General features: G+C 39.2%; 1 protein-coding gene and 1 non-coding gene across 2 annotated transcripts; both read left to right on the plus strand.

Moving 5' to 3' along the window:
• Window positions 1-755: 755 nt before the first annotated feature.
• LOC121399601 lies at window positions 756-940 on the plus strand. The gene has a single exon (XR_005965203.1). It is a non-coding gene; the product is annotated as a U2 spliceosomal RNA (small nuclear RNA).
• A 2,880-nt stretch (window positions 941-3,820) lies between these two features.
• tcn2.S (transcobalamin 2 S homeolog) lies at window positions 3,821-13,164 on the plus strand. Its single transcript, NM_001366551.1, has 10 exons — window positions 3,821-3,888; window positions 5,851-5,920; window positions 6,450-6,639; window positions 8,408-8,562; window positions 9,161-9,316; window positions 9,490-9,665; window positions 10,932-11,112; window positions 11,314-11,500; window positions 12,366-12,487; window positions 12,726-13,164. The coding sequence occupies exons 2-10, from the start codon at window positions 5,854-5,856 to the stop codon at window positions 12,785-12,787; spliced, it is 1,296 nt and encodes a 431-aa protein (NP_001353480.1). The 5' UTR covers window positions 3,821-3,888; window positions 5,851-5,853; the 3' UTR covers window positions 12,788-13,164.
• Window positions 13,165-19,059: the final 5,895 nt, after the last annotated feature.

Here is a 19,059-nt window from a genome sequence, read left to right on the forward strand (position 1 = left end):
GGACACACAATAGATACTGATCCGTTCTGAATAATCCTATTGTATACTACAGAATTTATCTGTTCTCTACTGTGTATCCTGTGCTGGAATGGCTATGCTTTTTGAAAAGTAAACATAATATCAATCAACTTTGCAATATACATCAATTAAAAAATATGCAGACTTTTCATGATTTTTAATGGTTTCTGACAGTTCCCTAAGCCTAGCCCCCTGCTCTCCCGCTGATCTGTCGGACTACTTTGCTGAGCTGACTGACTACTGTTATTTTGTATCAGCAGCCCTTAGCCTGCATCCTCCAAACCCCACAATTCCCTGCACACGTAATTTCAATAAGGAACAGAACATCATAGTGCAATGCATTGTGGGTTATGTAGTTCCTGCATGCTGTATATAAGCCGCGGAGAAGTTGTTACAATGTGTAACATCACTGTTTAGTCCCTCCTTCCCTGCCAGGAATTAAAATGATGCAGAAAGAGAAGAACTGTTAAACAGCTGTATTTCAGCATAGAAAATTAAATTTATTCATACTTTTTAAGAAACCGGTAATGGTGCTGGATATACAGTATTAGGGGTTTCTGTGTTTTGTGGGCCTCTTTATCACATTTTGGTTTGGAAGCCGGAGTTCCCCTCTAATCATCTTTCTATCAGTTGCAACACTTTCAATGTCCACTTCTAATCACACAGATCACAAATCATTAGGAAGAAAGTTTTCCACGTCTACATAAGACAATTTTTTGAATGACTACAACACCATTGTCACTTCTCTGCCGTTTGGCTAAGATCAAGTGTAGTATCTGTTCTTATTAGTTTACCGTTGGGGAGCATGCAACCCACTGAGTGAACAGAGAATCACTTGATCATTACCATGGGCCATGAGGCTTTGCTTTAAAGCCCAAGTTTTTTGCGCCCCAGCCTTGCACACCTGGGGTGCCTTACCTTACACTACTACAGTATCTGTGAGCACAGTACTAGCACCCTTTATTCCAGCACTTTCACTGCAACATCTTGCTCTTAATCCCAGCCTTTCGGCACTGGTATAGGCAAGAATTCCCTGGGCCAGAAGAAGCGCAAAGTTACTGGGTTCTCCTTTGAGCACTATTGTGGCTCCCAACTCCTTGTAAGCCTTTTGGCTGGAGAAGGAAGTATTAAAGTGACCCTGTAGAGGGGGTTCAAAGACCCTTATCTTCCATTTGTGCCTTTTGGCCGGGGAGGTCGTCCCTTAGCTTCAGTAAAGGGGAGCCCAAAGACTTCTTGGTTATTTTTGTGTCCTTTGGTGAGGTGCCCTTTGGACTTACCATTTATAAGGCTATGTCACTTGCACTCTTTGCACTTTGTGTTTTTGCACTTTTGGTAACTGAGTGATTTGAAGCATGTTTGGGCTTCAATAAAAAAAAACCCATTGCACTCAAATAAAAAGGCTAATAAATCATATAACAAGGACAATGGTGCTATATTATTATATATATTAAAATGTAGCTCTTTAAGTTACCAAGAACCCCTGGTAAACTGAACCTGAGTCAACTTTTTACTTTGCCTCATGGCTGAAACTGCACTTGATTGGCTTCCTGTTAACTACAGCAGGCAACTGTTATAATCTTCTAGTTACATAAATCCTGTGCCCAAATACAAAGATGCCAAAAAGCACTCCAAGCCCCTTTACAATCATTGTCACCAGGAAGTCCAGAAAGAGTGTGCAAAAACACTACATAAATCCACGTGCCCCCCCCCCTTCACGTGCCCCTTCAAGTGGCTGACTAGCAAGAGAGTTGTTGTCTTCTGGCTATTATGTTAGACATCCAGTCACTTCAGCCTTTTTTATTTTTCACAGCCTATCTATTTCCCAGTTTTTATTTAACACTGAACTGTTCCTTTAATACAAGCAATATGAAGATGGTATGCTATTTACATGGGCAGAAGTAATATTAGTTCAGGAAGTGGAAATGCAGAGGAACCAAAATGTGTGCAGGTCTTGAGGCAGGGGCTGCCACTGTGTCTGTCATGTAATTCTTGGGGCCACAGTGGCCAACATATGTAATAAAATGACATTAAATGCTGGTGCACCTTGTGCTTCTTTTTGGGGTATGTTTGGGGTGTAACAACAAAGTGGGTGCAGTCAAATCTGGTTCACTGTGTCCCTCTTTCCATTTTAAAACACTTTTTTTCAGTTCAGTTGGTTTCAGATTGTTTACCAGAAATAAAAACGTATTCCATTAACTTGCTATTTGTGATAGTTTTTCTACTAATAAAGGAGAATTCAACCTGTAGATTTAAAACCCCTCCCCCCACCCTGGGTAGACCCACCTCCTCCTCCTCCCCAGCCTACCTGTCCCCCTTCGTCCGGTTCCTCCCCCCCAGCCTACCTGCCCTCCCTCCCTCTGGGCAAATTGCCCTAATTTTTTACTCGCCCCTCCGTGCGGATTCTAGCCTCAGAGTTCACGGCAGCCATCTTCTTTCTTCTGGCTTTTTTGGGGCATGCGCAGTTGGAGTAAATTTCCGGTCCCGAACAACTGCATATACGCGAATGACGCAGAGAAGAAGAAGATGGCTGCCGTGAACTTTGATGCCAGAAGGGGCACGGAGGGGTGAGTAAAAATTTGGGCAATTTGCCCAGAGGGAGGGGGGGCAGGTAGGCTGGGGGGGAGGAACCTGACGAAGGGGGAATGCCCTCCGAAACGTTGTGTGATGCAATAAACGCACCAGGCGTATGACCCCGGTTTAACTCGCTTTGTGTGCCTGCTTGAATTATTGGACAGGGAGGGGGTGTCTACCAAGGGTGGGAGGGGTTTAAACTACGGGTTGCATTCTCCTTTGAAGTTTACATTTTCATTTACACCTTCTTATGTCTTTCTAAAGCAGCTCTGGAAAGGGAGCGGGGGTCATCTGTAAAGGCAGCTGTCAGAATTGATACAATAGTTGCTAATATTCCACAGATACTGCTGAGAAATGTATGAACTAATGTAGCAAATTGTAACAGTTCAGAATCTGCATCTGGATTGTTGAGCTGCCAGACTGAAATCTGAACATGCAATTTAAATTTGGAAAAACGGTAAAAAGTAAAATATGGAAAGCAATTGAAAGAAGTCTTTATTTCTCTAACATTCTGAAAACAACTCAAAAAATTTTGTAAGGCGAACAAACCCTTTGAATATTACCTGTTGCTACATTTACCTTATAAAGAAAATTGTTCGATAAGCTTGTTATAAATCAAGTAGCATTTAGGAAAAAGTTGTCTTAGCAAATGCTTTTTCGAGCCAAAAGGGTTTGTCACTTGACAAAACTGGGTACTGGGCAGCAGGCCAGGACTGACAATCTGTGGGTTTTGGCAAATGCCAGAGGGGCTGCTATAAGGTGCCATAGAAAGTCAGTATTTAGGTGAACAACCCCTGGGGCTGAGGGCTGGTGGGCCTCTGTGTGGGCTGATTGGGCCTCTGTGTACCTGAAATTCCATGGCCTATTTTAATTCTCAGTCCGGACCTGCTGGGCAGCAATTTCAATTCATGTTGAATGGGAGATGACTTTGTCACCCTCTGGTGGTGCTACAAAATCCCTTTCAGGCACTGACAGATGAATATGGTGTATAAAAAATGTCTAAAATATCAAATAAAAAAAAAATGACAAAAATGGTTAAATAAGTATTGTAGAAAGATCTCTTCCTATTGTTTGATTTGTTTTCTTGGTGAATTAGAAGATTTGCTACCCTGTCCCAGGGGAAAGGTCTATCCCAGCTCCCCTCTGCACTTACACCCCCCCCCTTTCAGTGGGAGGGATTTATGCCAGTCGTGATCAGTAAGACACAAAACAAGAGCTAAGGTTAACCCTCGTGCATTATACAATTCATCTGCCAGGGAGAGCACTTTCCACCTAGAGCAGCGCTTGCAACTAAGTGTGGTAAGAAACCTATATTAATTCCTTCCAACTACTAATGAATGTTTATTAAGGAACTCATTCGTACATTCAAACTGCTAATGCCTCAGATATTTTTAGGGCTATTTTAAGTCTGGCAGTGTGTCTAAATTGCAGCCGTCCAGCTGTTTTTCAAATACAGCTTGTAGTTGTACAACAGCTGGAGGGTTCCAGGTTGGGCATTCCTGGTGTATATATTGAATATATATAGGCAACAACTGCTACACAATATAATGTATCCTTTCTTCTTTTATCTGCCTCCACTCAAAAGCTGGTGGTTAATTGCAAATGCGTTGAGTCAATTTTTAGATGGATGTGTATGTATATGTATATAGATATATATGTGTGTATATATGTATGTATGTGTATATATATATAGAGAGAGAGAGAAAGAAAGAGAGACAGAGACAGAGAGAGAGCGCAGGCAACCGGATTGCACACCATTTGCCAACAGTTTAAGCCTGGGTGCCAGTCCAAAAATTGCTAGACATCGAAGGAAGTTTCACAGCACACCAAGAATGACTTTATACAAAAGAGTGCTTGAATAAAGTGAGGGTTTATTTGGACCAATGTTTTATATATATACATATACACACACCAGCTTGCTTTACTCTACCTGCAACAGGTATGTCAGGATCCCATATCAGGATCCACCCTTGTAATGCATTGCTCACCATATGAAGCAGTTCTATACCCTGCGCTATATTGCAGCTGGAGGGAAAATAGTAAACTGACAATTGGCACATTTGCCCCATTCTGTAACCAGGGCATGTATAAAACCTGAGTGCCCACAGCAACAGTTAAAGGCATACCTCCCAACTGTCCCATTTTTAGAGGGACAGTCCCTCTTTTGACAGCTCAACACGCAGTCCCTCGTTTTTACTGGAAAGTCCAGATTTTCTCTGCACTGATCAGGCAGAAAAAGAAACAATGTTTCTAACTTAATTGGCTTTTGGCAGAGAGCCGCAGCTGCAGATAAGATACTTTTGTAACAATTTGGAGATAAGCAAATAAGTAATTGTAACAATATAATATAAACAGGTCTCTTGGGAGAAGTTAGACTCACAGCTTAAAGGGGAATTCACCTTCATTAGCAAAACTGTAATAACTGAAAAAAAAACCATAGAAATATGTTCAAACTTTCATAACCTGAGTGCAGCAACTTTTTTGTCCCTCTTTTTATTTCCAATAAAAACCCATATTAAAATTATTTAACAAAAGAATAGTAATCACATTTACCACTTGTCTTATTTGGTAATGTCAGTGATATTTGCACTGCTTAATCCTGAGTTAGGGATTATAAAAGATTGGACACATCATATGAGCTTGGTTCATTAACTGAAGGCAAAGGCCAGAGCAGATAGTCATTTATTGCATTTGTTGCTGCATTCCTGGACGCTTGCTGCCTGTGACATACTGTAATTTCCCCCTTACATGTGGAAATGCTGATTGTTCTTTTCTCTGTTCTGCTGACTGTGTGTTTTTTTTCCCATGGTTATATTGGGAAACTTATTTGTTCTTAATGAATGAATGAAACAAGGCTTACATGCAATTATGTAACAGGTTTTTGGATTAACTTTTTAACCACACCAGACAAAACATGTAGCAACATGTTAACAGAAAGAAAGGCAGCAAGAATAATGCCAGCAAGATACCACTGTGCCTGCAGTTAGTGAAATACTCAAGTTCAGAAAAACTCAAATTAGAATTTTCAGCCCAGTCTGCCCTGTGTGAGAAATGACAGGTATTTACCATTCATATCACTGCTTCGCATTAGCCTTAGAGGAGCAATGACACATTAGGCCTCTGGATTGCCACTAATTGTAGAACCAACCAAAATGACTCCTACAGGTCACTTTCCATTAATGGGAAGCAGTATGAGTTGCAAAGAAGTTAAAGTTATTGTTATTACCTTACGTGTATTCATTCATTACTTTTCCCTGGCAGATAATGGCTTACGTGTGGCTGGGCCTTGCTGTTATACTGCAAAGTCTTCTTACACCAGTGAAATTATGTGGTAAGTATAATCATTGCTGTACCCAAATTTCACACAGAGAGAAGCAGAACACTGAGTGGGCTATTTATTAAAGTCAGATTTTTTGTGATTTATTAAACCCCTCCAAATAAAAAAGTACTCCATCTCAAACCTGTAGAAGTCAATGGCACATGTCCCGTTTACAGTTGAAAGATATCATGATCTGCGCTGGATTTCGTACAATAATCTGAAAAATCGGAATTTTCGGTTGTCAAATTGGAAAAAAAATCAGGTATCGAGTCTTTTCCTGCACCAGATTTGGGACCAAAAGTTATATTTGCCATACGTTAAAGGAGAAGGAAAGGCACCCCCAAGTGATTGTATTGACTTACCTGAAACCCCGGGCCGGTGCTCCTATCAGCAGAAAATTGCACCAGCCCCGTGTTATACCAGTTAGCACCAATATTTTGTTTTTAGTTTTTGAGGTCTGTCAGAGTAATGAACTGGGGCAAGGCCCGATGCCTACATTTGAATTGTTATATATCCTAATATCCTGTTTTTCTGCATGAAGAAATTCCCGAGGGTCACACCCGCCTGATCCGGTCCTTAAATCTGAAACTACTGAGATCAACAGTTGACAACTCTGGTGAGCCCAATCCAAGCATCTATATTGGACTTCGACTTTCGGAAGATCACAGTCTAGAAAGAGAGGCAGATTATCTCAAAAAACTGAAAACATCACTTGAGACTATTACTGCATGGTAACCCGCTATAGTACATTCTGTCAAATAGTTAAGAAAATTGATTAGCTACATACACGTAATTTCATAACTTTTTATTAAGTCAAGAAAATCATACCACTGATATTTGTCATTCAGGATTTAAGACAACACACACACACAAACACGCATACATATATTGTGAGCTTCAGGTAGGGAAGATAATAGCCACAGCACAGTTTTCAGCACAGAGAATTGAGACTGACTCCACCTATACGTTTAAATGCAGCTTTGCTGGCATTTATTTGTCACAAAATCAATCTTCAGCCCAGTGGCTTCACAAAGGGAATCACATTTGCTTCACATAAGCATTAACAGTCCCAATTCACACCCTCACTGGTGTTCACTTTAACTCACGTTTTTAGCCCTCACTGGACATAAGTTCCAGAATCCTCTCTGGGGCTCGCTCAGTCTCATAAAAGGGGTTTCTCTCTTCCTCTGCAGTCCTTTTGGAGCTCTCTCCAACACAGTGGGCAGGGTCGGACTGGGGGGCCCGGGGCCCAGCGGGACTACTGTTCAGGGCCCCCTCCGACCCTCCTGCCTCCCATTTATGACGCACCGAGCACGTATGCGCTCGGTGCACCTGCGTGTGAAAAGGTGCCGCACGCAGTGAAAGGTGCTGCACGCATGCGCAGATGGCGATGCACGGTGCATAGACAAAACCTTTTTTTATGCCAGGGGGACTGGCCTGGCGGGGGCCCAGTAAGGGTCGGGGACCACCGGGTTTTTTCCCGGTATCCCGCTGGGCCAGTCCGACACTGACAGGGGGAATCACACTTTTTTTCCCAGCTGCACACAAGCACACCTCCTATCTGTACTTGGAGGTGTCCAAAGCCCATCACTCTCCTCCAGCTCCAGGAGGTATCCAGGGGGTAAGAACCTCTTTTTAACTGCAGCTTACCTGCAGCCTAATTGCATTGCTACTACTAACTTGGCAGTTGAAAACCCTTAATGGAGAAAGGAATGGACAAGCCACCCTGCTCTTCTCCATTCACTCCAGGAACCCATTCATCCAGCTTTTCCTGAGCTGGCAAAATACACAGCATTAAATGCTGCAGAAACACACACTTTCCCTTGAGTTTACTATTCACCAGCCTAACACTGGTGAAATACACACAAAATCATTGTCTTTTCATAGACACCTCTTACAATATATATTTCTCCCGTGCAACCATTATGCTTTTGTACAGGCTTGCCTTTTATGCTTACTGAATCCCATGCAGACATAAATAATAAAATAGCTTGTCAAAATAATACCCGAATATAAAAGTAGGCATTTGACTACAGGCTGACTTCTGAGGCTGGTTCATCCATATACAAGTCTACTATCTGACTACGGGTAATGTCTCTACTTATTACATAAAATAGACCACCCAATTGTAATATCAGCAATGGGGAAGAGGAGGCATGTGCCAATGCACATATGTATTAAAAACAACTTGTTCCGCCATCAGAAAATATTCTAGATAGGGATTAACAGGTAATGCATGTTTGAGAACATTAGTTGTAAAAATGTATGTGTATATGTGTTCTCTGGCTCTACTCATCATATACTTTGAAACTTTCTTATGCATCACTTTCTTTACAGCTGTCTTTGGTCTTACTCCTGCCACTGACCAGTAAAGCTCTGACGTACATTCAGGAATAAAAAACAATTGTTGTTTCACTGTGTCGTTTGCCATATGTTTGTTGAAAAATTATTTCTCCAATTTAAACACTGTAGAACTTTAACGACAGTCCTCTGTTGCAGCTCAAAGACAAACAACCAAGAGCAGCCAAGTACCGGAATTCTAGCTCTCTACCTGATGGCTCTGAAAGCATCTTGTGAAGATATGGAGAAGCCTGAAAGGATGAGGTTAATCACACGTCTTAAACATCAGCTCCACAAGGAAAAGAAACAAATCAGTAATAACAAAAAGCTTTACCCTTTACAAATATTTATCTCTACAGCATCACCCAGCCACCAGTAACTAGTCTGGTTATGTCTATTCATAAGCTAGTATTGATGTTGGTGGATAGTGTGATAATTAATCCTACTTCCTTATTATGCAACATTGTTTCATTTATATCCCCACCCATAGGAATTACAAACATGTACAGACACAAACATATTAGCCAATATGTTTGTGTCTGTACATGTTTGAGGCAAGGTTTTGGGCTTAGCATCTTTCTCTCCATTGTAATACGCAACCCACACAAATGAAGTACTGACACAGCAATTTGTCTCCGGTAAACGAGTCCAATTTCCATCCAAATATTTCACAGCTGACCTTCTTACTTTCAGTCTCATTGTTTTCTAGAAGCCCTTGGTCTTACAGTAGGAAAAGTCCCTTTGGTTTCTGGCAGTTGTCATTGCATTTCCACTGCCTTCTGTGATTTTTTTAGGCCCCAAGGTCAAGGTCATTTTCCCTTGTGATTGAAGTATAATCCTTATGTTAGTACTGTGTCTATGCTGTGCCTTTTACTTGCTACTGAAAGAAAATTATTTTTGTGTTTATACCAGTTGAGAAAAATCATCCTCTGACCAACTATTTCCAGTACAGCCTTGGGCTTATAGCTCTGTGTATTCATGGCAAAAAGGTGGACGAGAAAGTGATTCAGAAACTGATAAATGTTGAAAAGAAGGATGGATTTGTCCATGGTGAAACACTCTCTGTAGGTAAGAATATACCTATAATAATGGAGAATTAGTATTGTTACAGAAAGAACAAGGTTACTTGTAAGACTTCCTAAATCAAAACATTTTCCAGAGTAATTGTATATGCCCATAGTGAGGCATTATTAGCTTTTGGTTTGACTCTGCCTCCTCCAGCTACATCTTTGCTTTTGCAGATACAGAAGCCATGGCAGGACTTGCATTCCTGTGCTTGAAGAGCTCTGATCTGTATTTGCCTGCCCTGACTGCAGAAATGAACCTTGCCATCGATAATGTAAAACAAAAGATTATCAAGTCTAAAACGCCAGAGGGTGCCCTTGGGAACATTTACAGCACACCGCTTGCTGTACAGGTACATTTATTATAATTATCACAACTTTCCCAACGACTTTTCTGGCATTTTAAAAAACTTTTGAGCTATTTAATTCTCAAGAAGAAATGCTGCTTGGTTTGTATTAGTAGAAGTCATTCATTTACTACCATCTCAGACAAAGTGCTAATTAACTAAAATGCAATTTTCTGGACCCAGCTCCAGAATGAAAATGAATGTACAAAAAATTGATTTACTCAATTAATTTAATTGACTCCTAAGGTATGGTGACCATTAAGGGTATAGTTTAAATATAAGCACTGTGGAAAAGGAGGACAACCCTTAAAGCACACATGTTCTATATGTAAAGTTAATTTACAAATCAAGTATTATAAAATCATTAATAATTATTAAAGTGTCTGGTGCTGTGTAATAATGTTAAAAAGTGTTTTTTTGATCCAGAGTCCAGATGTTTTGAACCAGAAAACTTTTGTTTGAAAGCCGAATCATTAAAAAGTTAATTAATAGATCAATGATTTCATTAATAATTATTAGTGAAGTGTCTGTTTCTCTATAGCTGTGCTGAAAGGCATTATTTCATCCTAAATTTTGAGTCATAAAAACCATTGTTGGAAAATTGAATAATAAGGAGACAAAAAAAAAAAAACTAATTGAAGGGAGGAGATCTCCAAAAGAGCACTGCAATTAAAGGGTTGTTCATCTTAAAATTTACTTTTAGTTTGATGTAGGTGATATTCTGAGACAATTTGCAATTGGTCTTAATATTTTACTATTTGTGGTTTATGAGTTATTTAGCTTTTTATTTAGCGGCTCTCCAGTTTGCAATTTCAGCAATCTGGTTGCTAGGTTCCAAACTACCCTAGCAACCACGCACTAATTTAATAGACTGGAATATGAATAGGAGAGTCAGCATTTATTTTTTAGATGGGGTCAGTGACCCCCATTTGAAATCTGACACAAGTCAGAAGAAGAAGGCAAATAAAGAAGGCAAGAAGGCAAATAAACTAAAAAAATAAATTATGAAGACCAATTGAAAAGTTGAATTGAATTGGTCATTCTAACATACTAAAAATTAATTTAAAGGTTAACCACCCTTTAATTTCTATATAATACCTAAGGATACCACCAAGTGGTAGACTGGAAATAAATCATACCCTCTCCACTAATGAATACAGTATTGCTGAATAAAAGCAACATGTATTCATTCATACACACACAGTTCTGCAGCAAGTCAGGAAAAGGGCAAATAAATATTTCTGCTTCATTGGTTTTTTTTTCTTGTTCTAGTTCCTTTCTGCTTTGGGAACCACAAAAGGTAATGAAGAATGTCCAAAGGCAATCAATGCCCTGATTGAAGCAATGAAACAGGGAAAATTCTCTAACCCAATGATGATGTCCCAGTTAATGCCTGTTTTGCACCAGAAATCCTATCTGGATGTAGCTAATATAAAATGCACTGGTAACAATGGTGAGTAAGTGAATCGAAAAATATTGGAATTATGGAAATGTATTGTTGCTCTAGCAGGAATATTATTCCGATTAATTTGTTTTTATTGAAAATACAAAATCTTGTTTTGGTGTTTGGTTCAGTTCTGCAGGCATTCTCATGTTTGTAACAACTGACTTATTTTTTTTTAAAATTACATTTTACTTTTTATTCCTGTTGCAGACAACCTTGTTTTAAACCCCAACACTGGGGTGCTCCCTGATGTTATAGTTGGTGAAGACCGGATTAATATTATAATAAGAGTTGAATCACCCTCAAGTCAGACAGTTACATTTGGCGTTGAGGCCCCAGCACGTTCTTCACTTCTGGACATCCTTAAGTCAGCAGAAAAGCAAAATGGGAATTTCATGTGAGTATTCAAAAGAATACTTTTCCTGCAAAAACGACTTGCTTTTTCTGTGGTTTTTAATTTATTTCTACTGTATATGTATTGGTATTGAAAGCAGTGTTGGTCTTTTCCTTTCTATTCTCTGCCCTAATGGCTCAGGCTGTTGATACAATGTAAGGCAAACCAGCTGATTAACAGATGTGTCTTTGCACACATACACATTAAGGATTATAGGAGGATTATAGGAGGCTGCTAAACCACCATGTACATGCTTGCTATCCAGGGCAGCCAGCATGGGGCCACTGCTGGATAAAAGTGTTTCTTCAAGAACAGGAGAACAGACTGTAGGAAAAAAGCTAGAAATAACATGGACGTGAACTAAAAGATACCACCCCTTATTTTTTTAAAATGACAATTTTCTATTTAGGATTACCCAATGGCACATACTACTAAAAACTTGTATTATTATGATAATGGTTTATTTACATATGAGCTGTTTTATGCAATATATTTTTATAGAGACCTACATTGTTCGGGAGGTATAGTTTTCCTTTAAATTAAACGCATGGCTTTGCTCCTGAACTGTGTTGGCCTGGGTGCAGGCATATAGAGTGGATTTTGGCACTGAAATGCATACTCACACATTACAGCGGCAAAATCCAATTCCTGTGCCATGCATCTAGGCCGATACAATCATTCCATCATAGGTGCTGATTCTCTGCCTGCATTTATTTGCATCTAGAAAATGTGACTGTAGCCTTAGGTGCTATGCTGAGTTATCAATACCAGTACCTAGAAATGTTAGTGTTTCTCTTGTCCAGGACTAGAATATCTGTTCCAATTCTATTATACCAGTATATTAATTGTTTGTGTGTTTATATTGCAGGTTTAAGACAAAAGACAGCTTGCATGGACCTTTTCTGACAATGGTAAATGGAGTCACAGCAGCTCTAGAGGAGAGAACCTACTGGCAGCTTTTGAAGGAGCCCAACAATCCCCTTGAAGAAGGTGACTAAACAGAAACGAGATTTGCTTAAATGCAAGTTCAGTACATTCGTTGATGTATTCACATTTGTTCATGATATAACCACACAATAATATGGTATCCGACAAGCTAGTATAACTGTCTGCGATATATATTATTTAATGAGTGTTGTGTTCTCTTTATATCCAAACACTAGGCTTTTCTTTGAATGTCGTATAGTGCTAGTGTCTTTTTGCCTAATTTAATCCAATCTCTCTTTAGGTGTTGCAGATTACAGACCTGAGGATGGAGAAATAATCATTCTTCGGTTGAGTAAATGGTAAAGGGGCTTCTTTCTTGTGCCTTATATCCTTACCATGTGCCTTCCACCTACTGGGACATTATCTAACAAGAGTTCAGACGGGTAGTATAAGTATGATAAAACACTTGTGATACATGTGCTTCTTCATACACAGAGCTCTTTCCAGGGGGACAGCTAGGCACACACTACTGGCAATGCCTCCACCCAAAATCTGTACCCATTGTAATGACTGTTCATATGATGTTTAGGTGGAAAATCCATCGAACATGATTTGCTGGATTGTCTGTATTGTGCTGACATCTATAGGTAATGATTTAACATAAAATTTGAAATGTACTTTAAAAATATAATATTTCTATTGTGTTGTTAATCAGAAATAAATGAAAGATTTTGCTAACAGGAAACAGTTTATATGTTTGTTGTTAACATGTTCCTTTTAATTACAAGAAGTTTCAGTATCACTTAAAGGAGAAGGAAAGGTTAAAACTAAGTAAGCCTTATCAGAAAGGTCCATCTTAATATACCAGTAAACCCCCAAAGTAATGCTGCTCTGAGTCCCCTGTCAAAAGAAACACTGCATTTCTTTCCTTCTATTGTGTACACATGGGCTTCTGTATCAGACTTCCTGCCTTCAGCTTAAACCTCATTGCCCTGGGCAAGAGCATGCTCAGTTTGCTCCTCTCCCCCCCCTCCCTTCTCTACTGTAATCTGAGCCCAGAGCTGGGAGAGACTCAAGCAGGAAGTGATGTCACACCACATTAATACTGCAGCTGCTATCCTAAACAAACAGAGAGTTTCTAGAGCCGTTTACTCAGGTATGGTAACACATTCTACAGAATATATATAGCATTCTAGCTTGCACTATTGCAGCTAATCTAGTGGCAATAAAATGCCTCTGTAGCTTTCCTTCTCCTTTAAGTATCAATCAAAGGAAAACTATACCCTCAAAATGAATACATAATCAACAGTTTATATCAAATTAAGTGGCATATTAAAGAATCTCATCATATATATATATTATATATATATATCTATATATATATATATATATATATATATATATATATATATATCTATATATATATATATATATATATATATATATATATATATATATATATATATATATATATATATATAGTATATATATTTAAGTAAATGTTTCCCTTTTACATCTCTTTTCTTGAACCACCATTTTGTGATGGTCTGTGTGCTGCCTCAGAGATCACCTGACCAGAAATGCTGCAGGTCTAACTGTAACAGGAAGAAATGTGGAAGCAAAAGACAGAATTCTGTTTGGTAATTGGCTCATGTGACCTAACATGTATGGTTTGCTTGGTTCAAAGCCCGACCCGCACCTCACTAATTCCTTGCTATTGTTTTCGTGAATAGTTTGCTGATTTTTGGGTGGCTTAGCCTACAGAAAAGAAGCAATACATATATAATATTAATCAATATAATTTTTTCAAAGAAGGAAATGAAAATGACAATATTTTTTTGGGGGGAAAGCTGGAGTTCCTATGAATGAATTGCAAACCCTTAATCATGGTATTTACTCAAAAGTCTTCTTCATGCGATGTTCTGACTTATGCAATATCTATTATGTGCCTACAGGGAGCAGCAAAAGCCTTGAATTGACCGTCTGCTGCAGTGTGTGTATTTAAGTTACTAAACTGAGCCTGAACAGTCATGATTTTTTTTTAGTATGTAGGCTACAAAAGTAGTTTTGTCTCTGTATAGTGTCTTTGGCTTATGCTAAATGCATTCAACCAACTGTTGAATGCATTTGGGACTGTCATTTAGTGAATACTTTAAAGACTACTAAGTTCATACAATTCTCATAACTCAAACATTAAACGGGCAATGTTCATCATTTTATCAGGCAGAAATGAAATTAGTCCAGCACAATTTAGGTTAAGGTAGTTGTGAAAATATCTAGTACATTGTATGATTTCATATGCCACCCACCTCTTCAAGTATAATAAAATCAGGTCACACAGAAATGTTGCCTGTGGAGAAATAAGTCTAAGTCTAAGTTTAACTGTGAACCTCTGTGCATGGAAAAGCTGTCACCTGACTTAACCTGCAAAGCTAGGTGATATAGGTGATTATATACTGTATATAACAAACATAGCGAATAAAAAATCGCAACCATGCACATTGTGGTTACAACTACTCTAATAGTAGAAGCAAAACTCCCTCATAACAGAGTGGGAGCATTAAAGTGCAGAGATCCTTACCCGAGGAGTGATCTTAACATTTGGATACTGTGTCGAATGTCGCCCTTTTAGTAGGTGACGTACCAACAGAAAATTCCGACATATACCTGGCATGTGCATCAGTGGCACTAAGCTTTGGTGTAACGTGCGGATGCTTAGTGCTGAGTGCCACTGATGCGCATGAGAGGGATATGCCAGCATTTTCCGTCCTGTGAGTGCAGTTCTTTCCTTTTTTGTACATCACCACCCATGATGTTAGGCATGTCAAATCATACTTCATTAGTTCAATTGGTCATTCAAACATTCTTTAAAAAAAGTTTATGTTCTCACCACTGTTGAGTAACGTAAGTGTTCACAAGATAAAAGTCCATTTGCAGAAATCCCTTCAATGCATACCCTGCAAATTTATACAAAGTATATCATCATCATCATCATCATTTATTTATATAGCGCTGTCAAGATACACAGTGCTTTAAAGTTTATACTTTTTGTTAACAGAAGCTACAGATACACACTCATTAAATACTGTTACAATCAATGTACCTATTTTCATTATTATTGCAACACATTTACCAATAGATTAGTCAACATTTCCTATTCTGTCTACTTTTGGCCATACATAATGATCATTTTTTGGATTGTTTTAGGTTAAAAAGCAACTTAACACCAATTGGTTGTTTAACCCCTTTGGTGCCACACAGTCCAGATTGTGAATCCAATAGACTTCCCTTTGCAGTAAAGCCTTATCGAAATCCCCACCATGAGCTTTAATCGGAACATGCTCAATCGGCCTGCATCTAAATGCTACTGGACTGTGCCTGTCTTCTGCCTAATGTTTTGCCACCAATTGTTGTGCAATATCCTGTTTTTTCTTCCCCTTGTCCCTGCCCTCTCTCTCTCTCTCTCTCTCTCTGGTCTGGGTCCAATGCGGCCCTAATACTGGCCCTGTGCATACCAATCTGCTCCTTTAGCTGTCGTGTGATTTTCCCACAATAGATGAGGCCACAGGGACATTTTCTGATATATGTCATTCGCTGCTTAATCACATATTTTTTGCCAGTGCGCAGGTGTGGGAAATTGGAGCCTTAAATCAGACTGCTGCACATTACACAACAGCTGCATTTAAGGGGTTTTGTGTATTTAGCTACCTGGTCTGATGGACTTAAATTTTCTTCTACACTCCTACCCTTCTTGTAGCTAAATTTAGGTCTGGGGGGTAATTTATTATGTATGTCATTTCTTATGTCTCATCACTGGAGACCAATGGCCAGTGCTTCAATACACACTGCCACTTGTAACTTGCTGCTACCCCATATCCTCTTACATAGTACATATCCTCAGTATGTTCTTTATTTGTTTTCACACATTCCTGTTCAAGTACCATTTCTTCCCTATCCAAGTCAAGTGCCCATTCCATAACATCTTGTAGCAGTGCAGAGGGATATCCTCTCTCCAAGAATCTATTGGCCATCATGGTTAAATCTTACTTTCTTTTGTTCCAATTGCTGTCAATGCATACCACCCTCAGCATCTGCGATTTTGGTAGCAGATCTAACAGGTGCCTAGGGAGGTTACTGTGATAATGCAAGATAGTATTCCTGTCAGTGGGTTTCACATAAATACAGAAATTCAGTTTACCATAATTTTTATATATTTTTACATCCAGGAATTCTATACTGTCCACATCATATTTTAGAGTGAACTTAACTGGGCTATTAATTGCATTTAACTGATTCACAAATTTGCAAATCAATACTATTCAATACTACTCAGAAAATCATTGGTATCCCTTAAATAGCTGCCAATTTGTTGTACACAGGGCTGAAGCAGAGAATCTACATACTCCGCAATACCCTAATTTAAGGACCCATTAGAAGAAATTATCGGTCACCCTGGCGGTCTGGACAAAAATGTCCAATTGCAAACCATGCACATGTCTAGCAGAGGACACTCAAGGAAACATGACTTGCAATAATAAAATATGGCTGTGCTAATCAAACGGTGCACACTTCTCACTCACCCAATAATGTAGCATAAAATAGCAAGATGAAGAAAGCAATATAGTACCCTTCATCCTTCAGCAAAGGAAAAGTTGACAACCCTAAGCATAGTCTAGTTATTATTGTGATATAATTGTGGTGTATTTTGTCTTGGCGTGATGAAAATTTACCAGTGTATTTTCCCTATACAATCTCACCCTTACTGCCATTTGGCTGGTCACCCACCCACAATGCTTTTGCCCCACAGTTTGAGAACTGTTGCACTTTGTGGTGGCCAAGACTTGGGTTCACTGTTCCAAAAACATGGGTTTCATGAAATTTCTACTTTGTAATGTTTTAAGTAAAAACCTTAAACATTGGTGGGGACTGATACTGACCAAAGGTGCTATGAGTATATGCCTATCCACTGTTGATGTATGATCCTATTTACTCCGTATGTACACTCCATTGTGAATGCTCTTGTACAATAAATATTTTCATTGGTTATTAGAACCACTGGCACCCAATTATTGCACCCTGCACAAAGTTACAGTTACACTACACCCTGCCTCCACCCCGTTTGCGAGGGCTTACTCCCTAAGAATTAAAGTCTCATCTGGAGCACAGTATTGGGAGTGGAGGTCATAGTCAGAGAACGGTGCGCTCAATTTATTATAGCGCTACACGTCCATTAGTTACCGCAGGGGTATCCAAAAGGTAGATCAGGATCTACCTGTAGACCTTTAGTTGGTGATCAGTAGATCTGAAGATTCTGCCAACAAACAGCTTGACTAAATTACCGTTTTCTGTTAAGGTTTTTTAAATATAGTAATATAGGTTCTCTTATAAATCAATATAAATCAAAGTAATATTTTCTATGGAACAGAATGTGTTACACAGTGATATTTTGGATGTAGATCATAATGGGACAATATCACTAAAAGAAGACCCCACATTAGTAATGTATGGGCATTCCTGAGTTAGCGCCTTTAAAAGAATATTTAGAAAACATTATTATATCAAATACTCCTACCTGGTATGATTTTTGTTAAAAGTCATTTAAAGCCCTCCAACCATTTTCACTATATAGAATGTCCCTTTGACACAGGCTTATAATATTATTGCAGCTGCCAGATTTACAAAAAATCAGTGAATTGCAGCACCAGTAGGGTTAACTCCTATTCTTGTATTATCACACTACACAGCAAATTCATTTTTATAGCTGGTCCTTTCCCCACCCATCACCACTAAAAATGATTCTCTAAATTCCTCAGCCTTTTCCATAGCGCATAACGTTGTCATAGCAACTCCCCAGACATAAGATTACAAGTCTGTCTGTATCACACAGGACACCGCAAACGTGTTTTTATAGCAGTTCCAACTTATCACCACTAATAGACATTCTTCCCAACTGCTCACACTTTCCATAGCAAAGGAATATGTCCTTAGCAATCACGGAACAGTGAGCAGTTTGCTTGAAAAGCTGGCTTCTGCCCATAGTAACACTAGAACCAATATGGAAAGAATGGGGGTTGGTCAGACTCTCTTCCTTAAAGGGATACTGTCATGGAATTTTTTTTTTTAAAAAACACATCAGGTAATAGTGCTGCTCCAGCAGACTTCTGAATTGAAATCTGTTCCTCAGAAGAGTGAACAGATTTTTTTATATTTCATTTTGAAATCTGACATGGGGCTAGACATATTGTCAGTTCCCCTCTGCCCCCAGTCATGTGACTTGTGCTCCCCTCTGCCCCCAGTCATGTGACTTGTGCTCTGATAAACTTCAGTCACTCTTTACTGCTGTACTGCAAGTTGGAGTGATATCACCCCCTCCCTCCCCCCACAGCAGCCTAACAACAGAACAATGGGAAGGTAACCAGATAACAGCTCCCTAACACAAGATAACAGCTGCCTGGTAGATCTAAGAACAGCACTCAATAGTAAAATCCAGATCCCATTGTGACACACTCAGTTACATTGAGTATGAGAAACAACAGCCTGCCAGAAAGCAGTTCCATCCTAAAGTGCTGGCTCTTTCTGAAAGCACACGACCAGGCAAAATGAACTGAAATGGCTGCCTACACACACAAAAAATA

The sequence above is a fragment of the Xenopus laevis genome, chromosome 1S (genome assembly GCF_017654675.1).
Source record: "Xenopus laevis strain J_2021 chromosome 1S, Xenopus_laevis_v10.1, whole genome shotgun sequence".
NCBI classification, from domain to species: Eukaryota; Metazoa; Chordata; class Amphibia; order Anura; family Pipidae; genus Xenopus; species Xenopus laevis.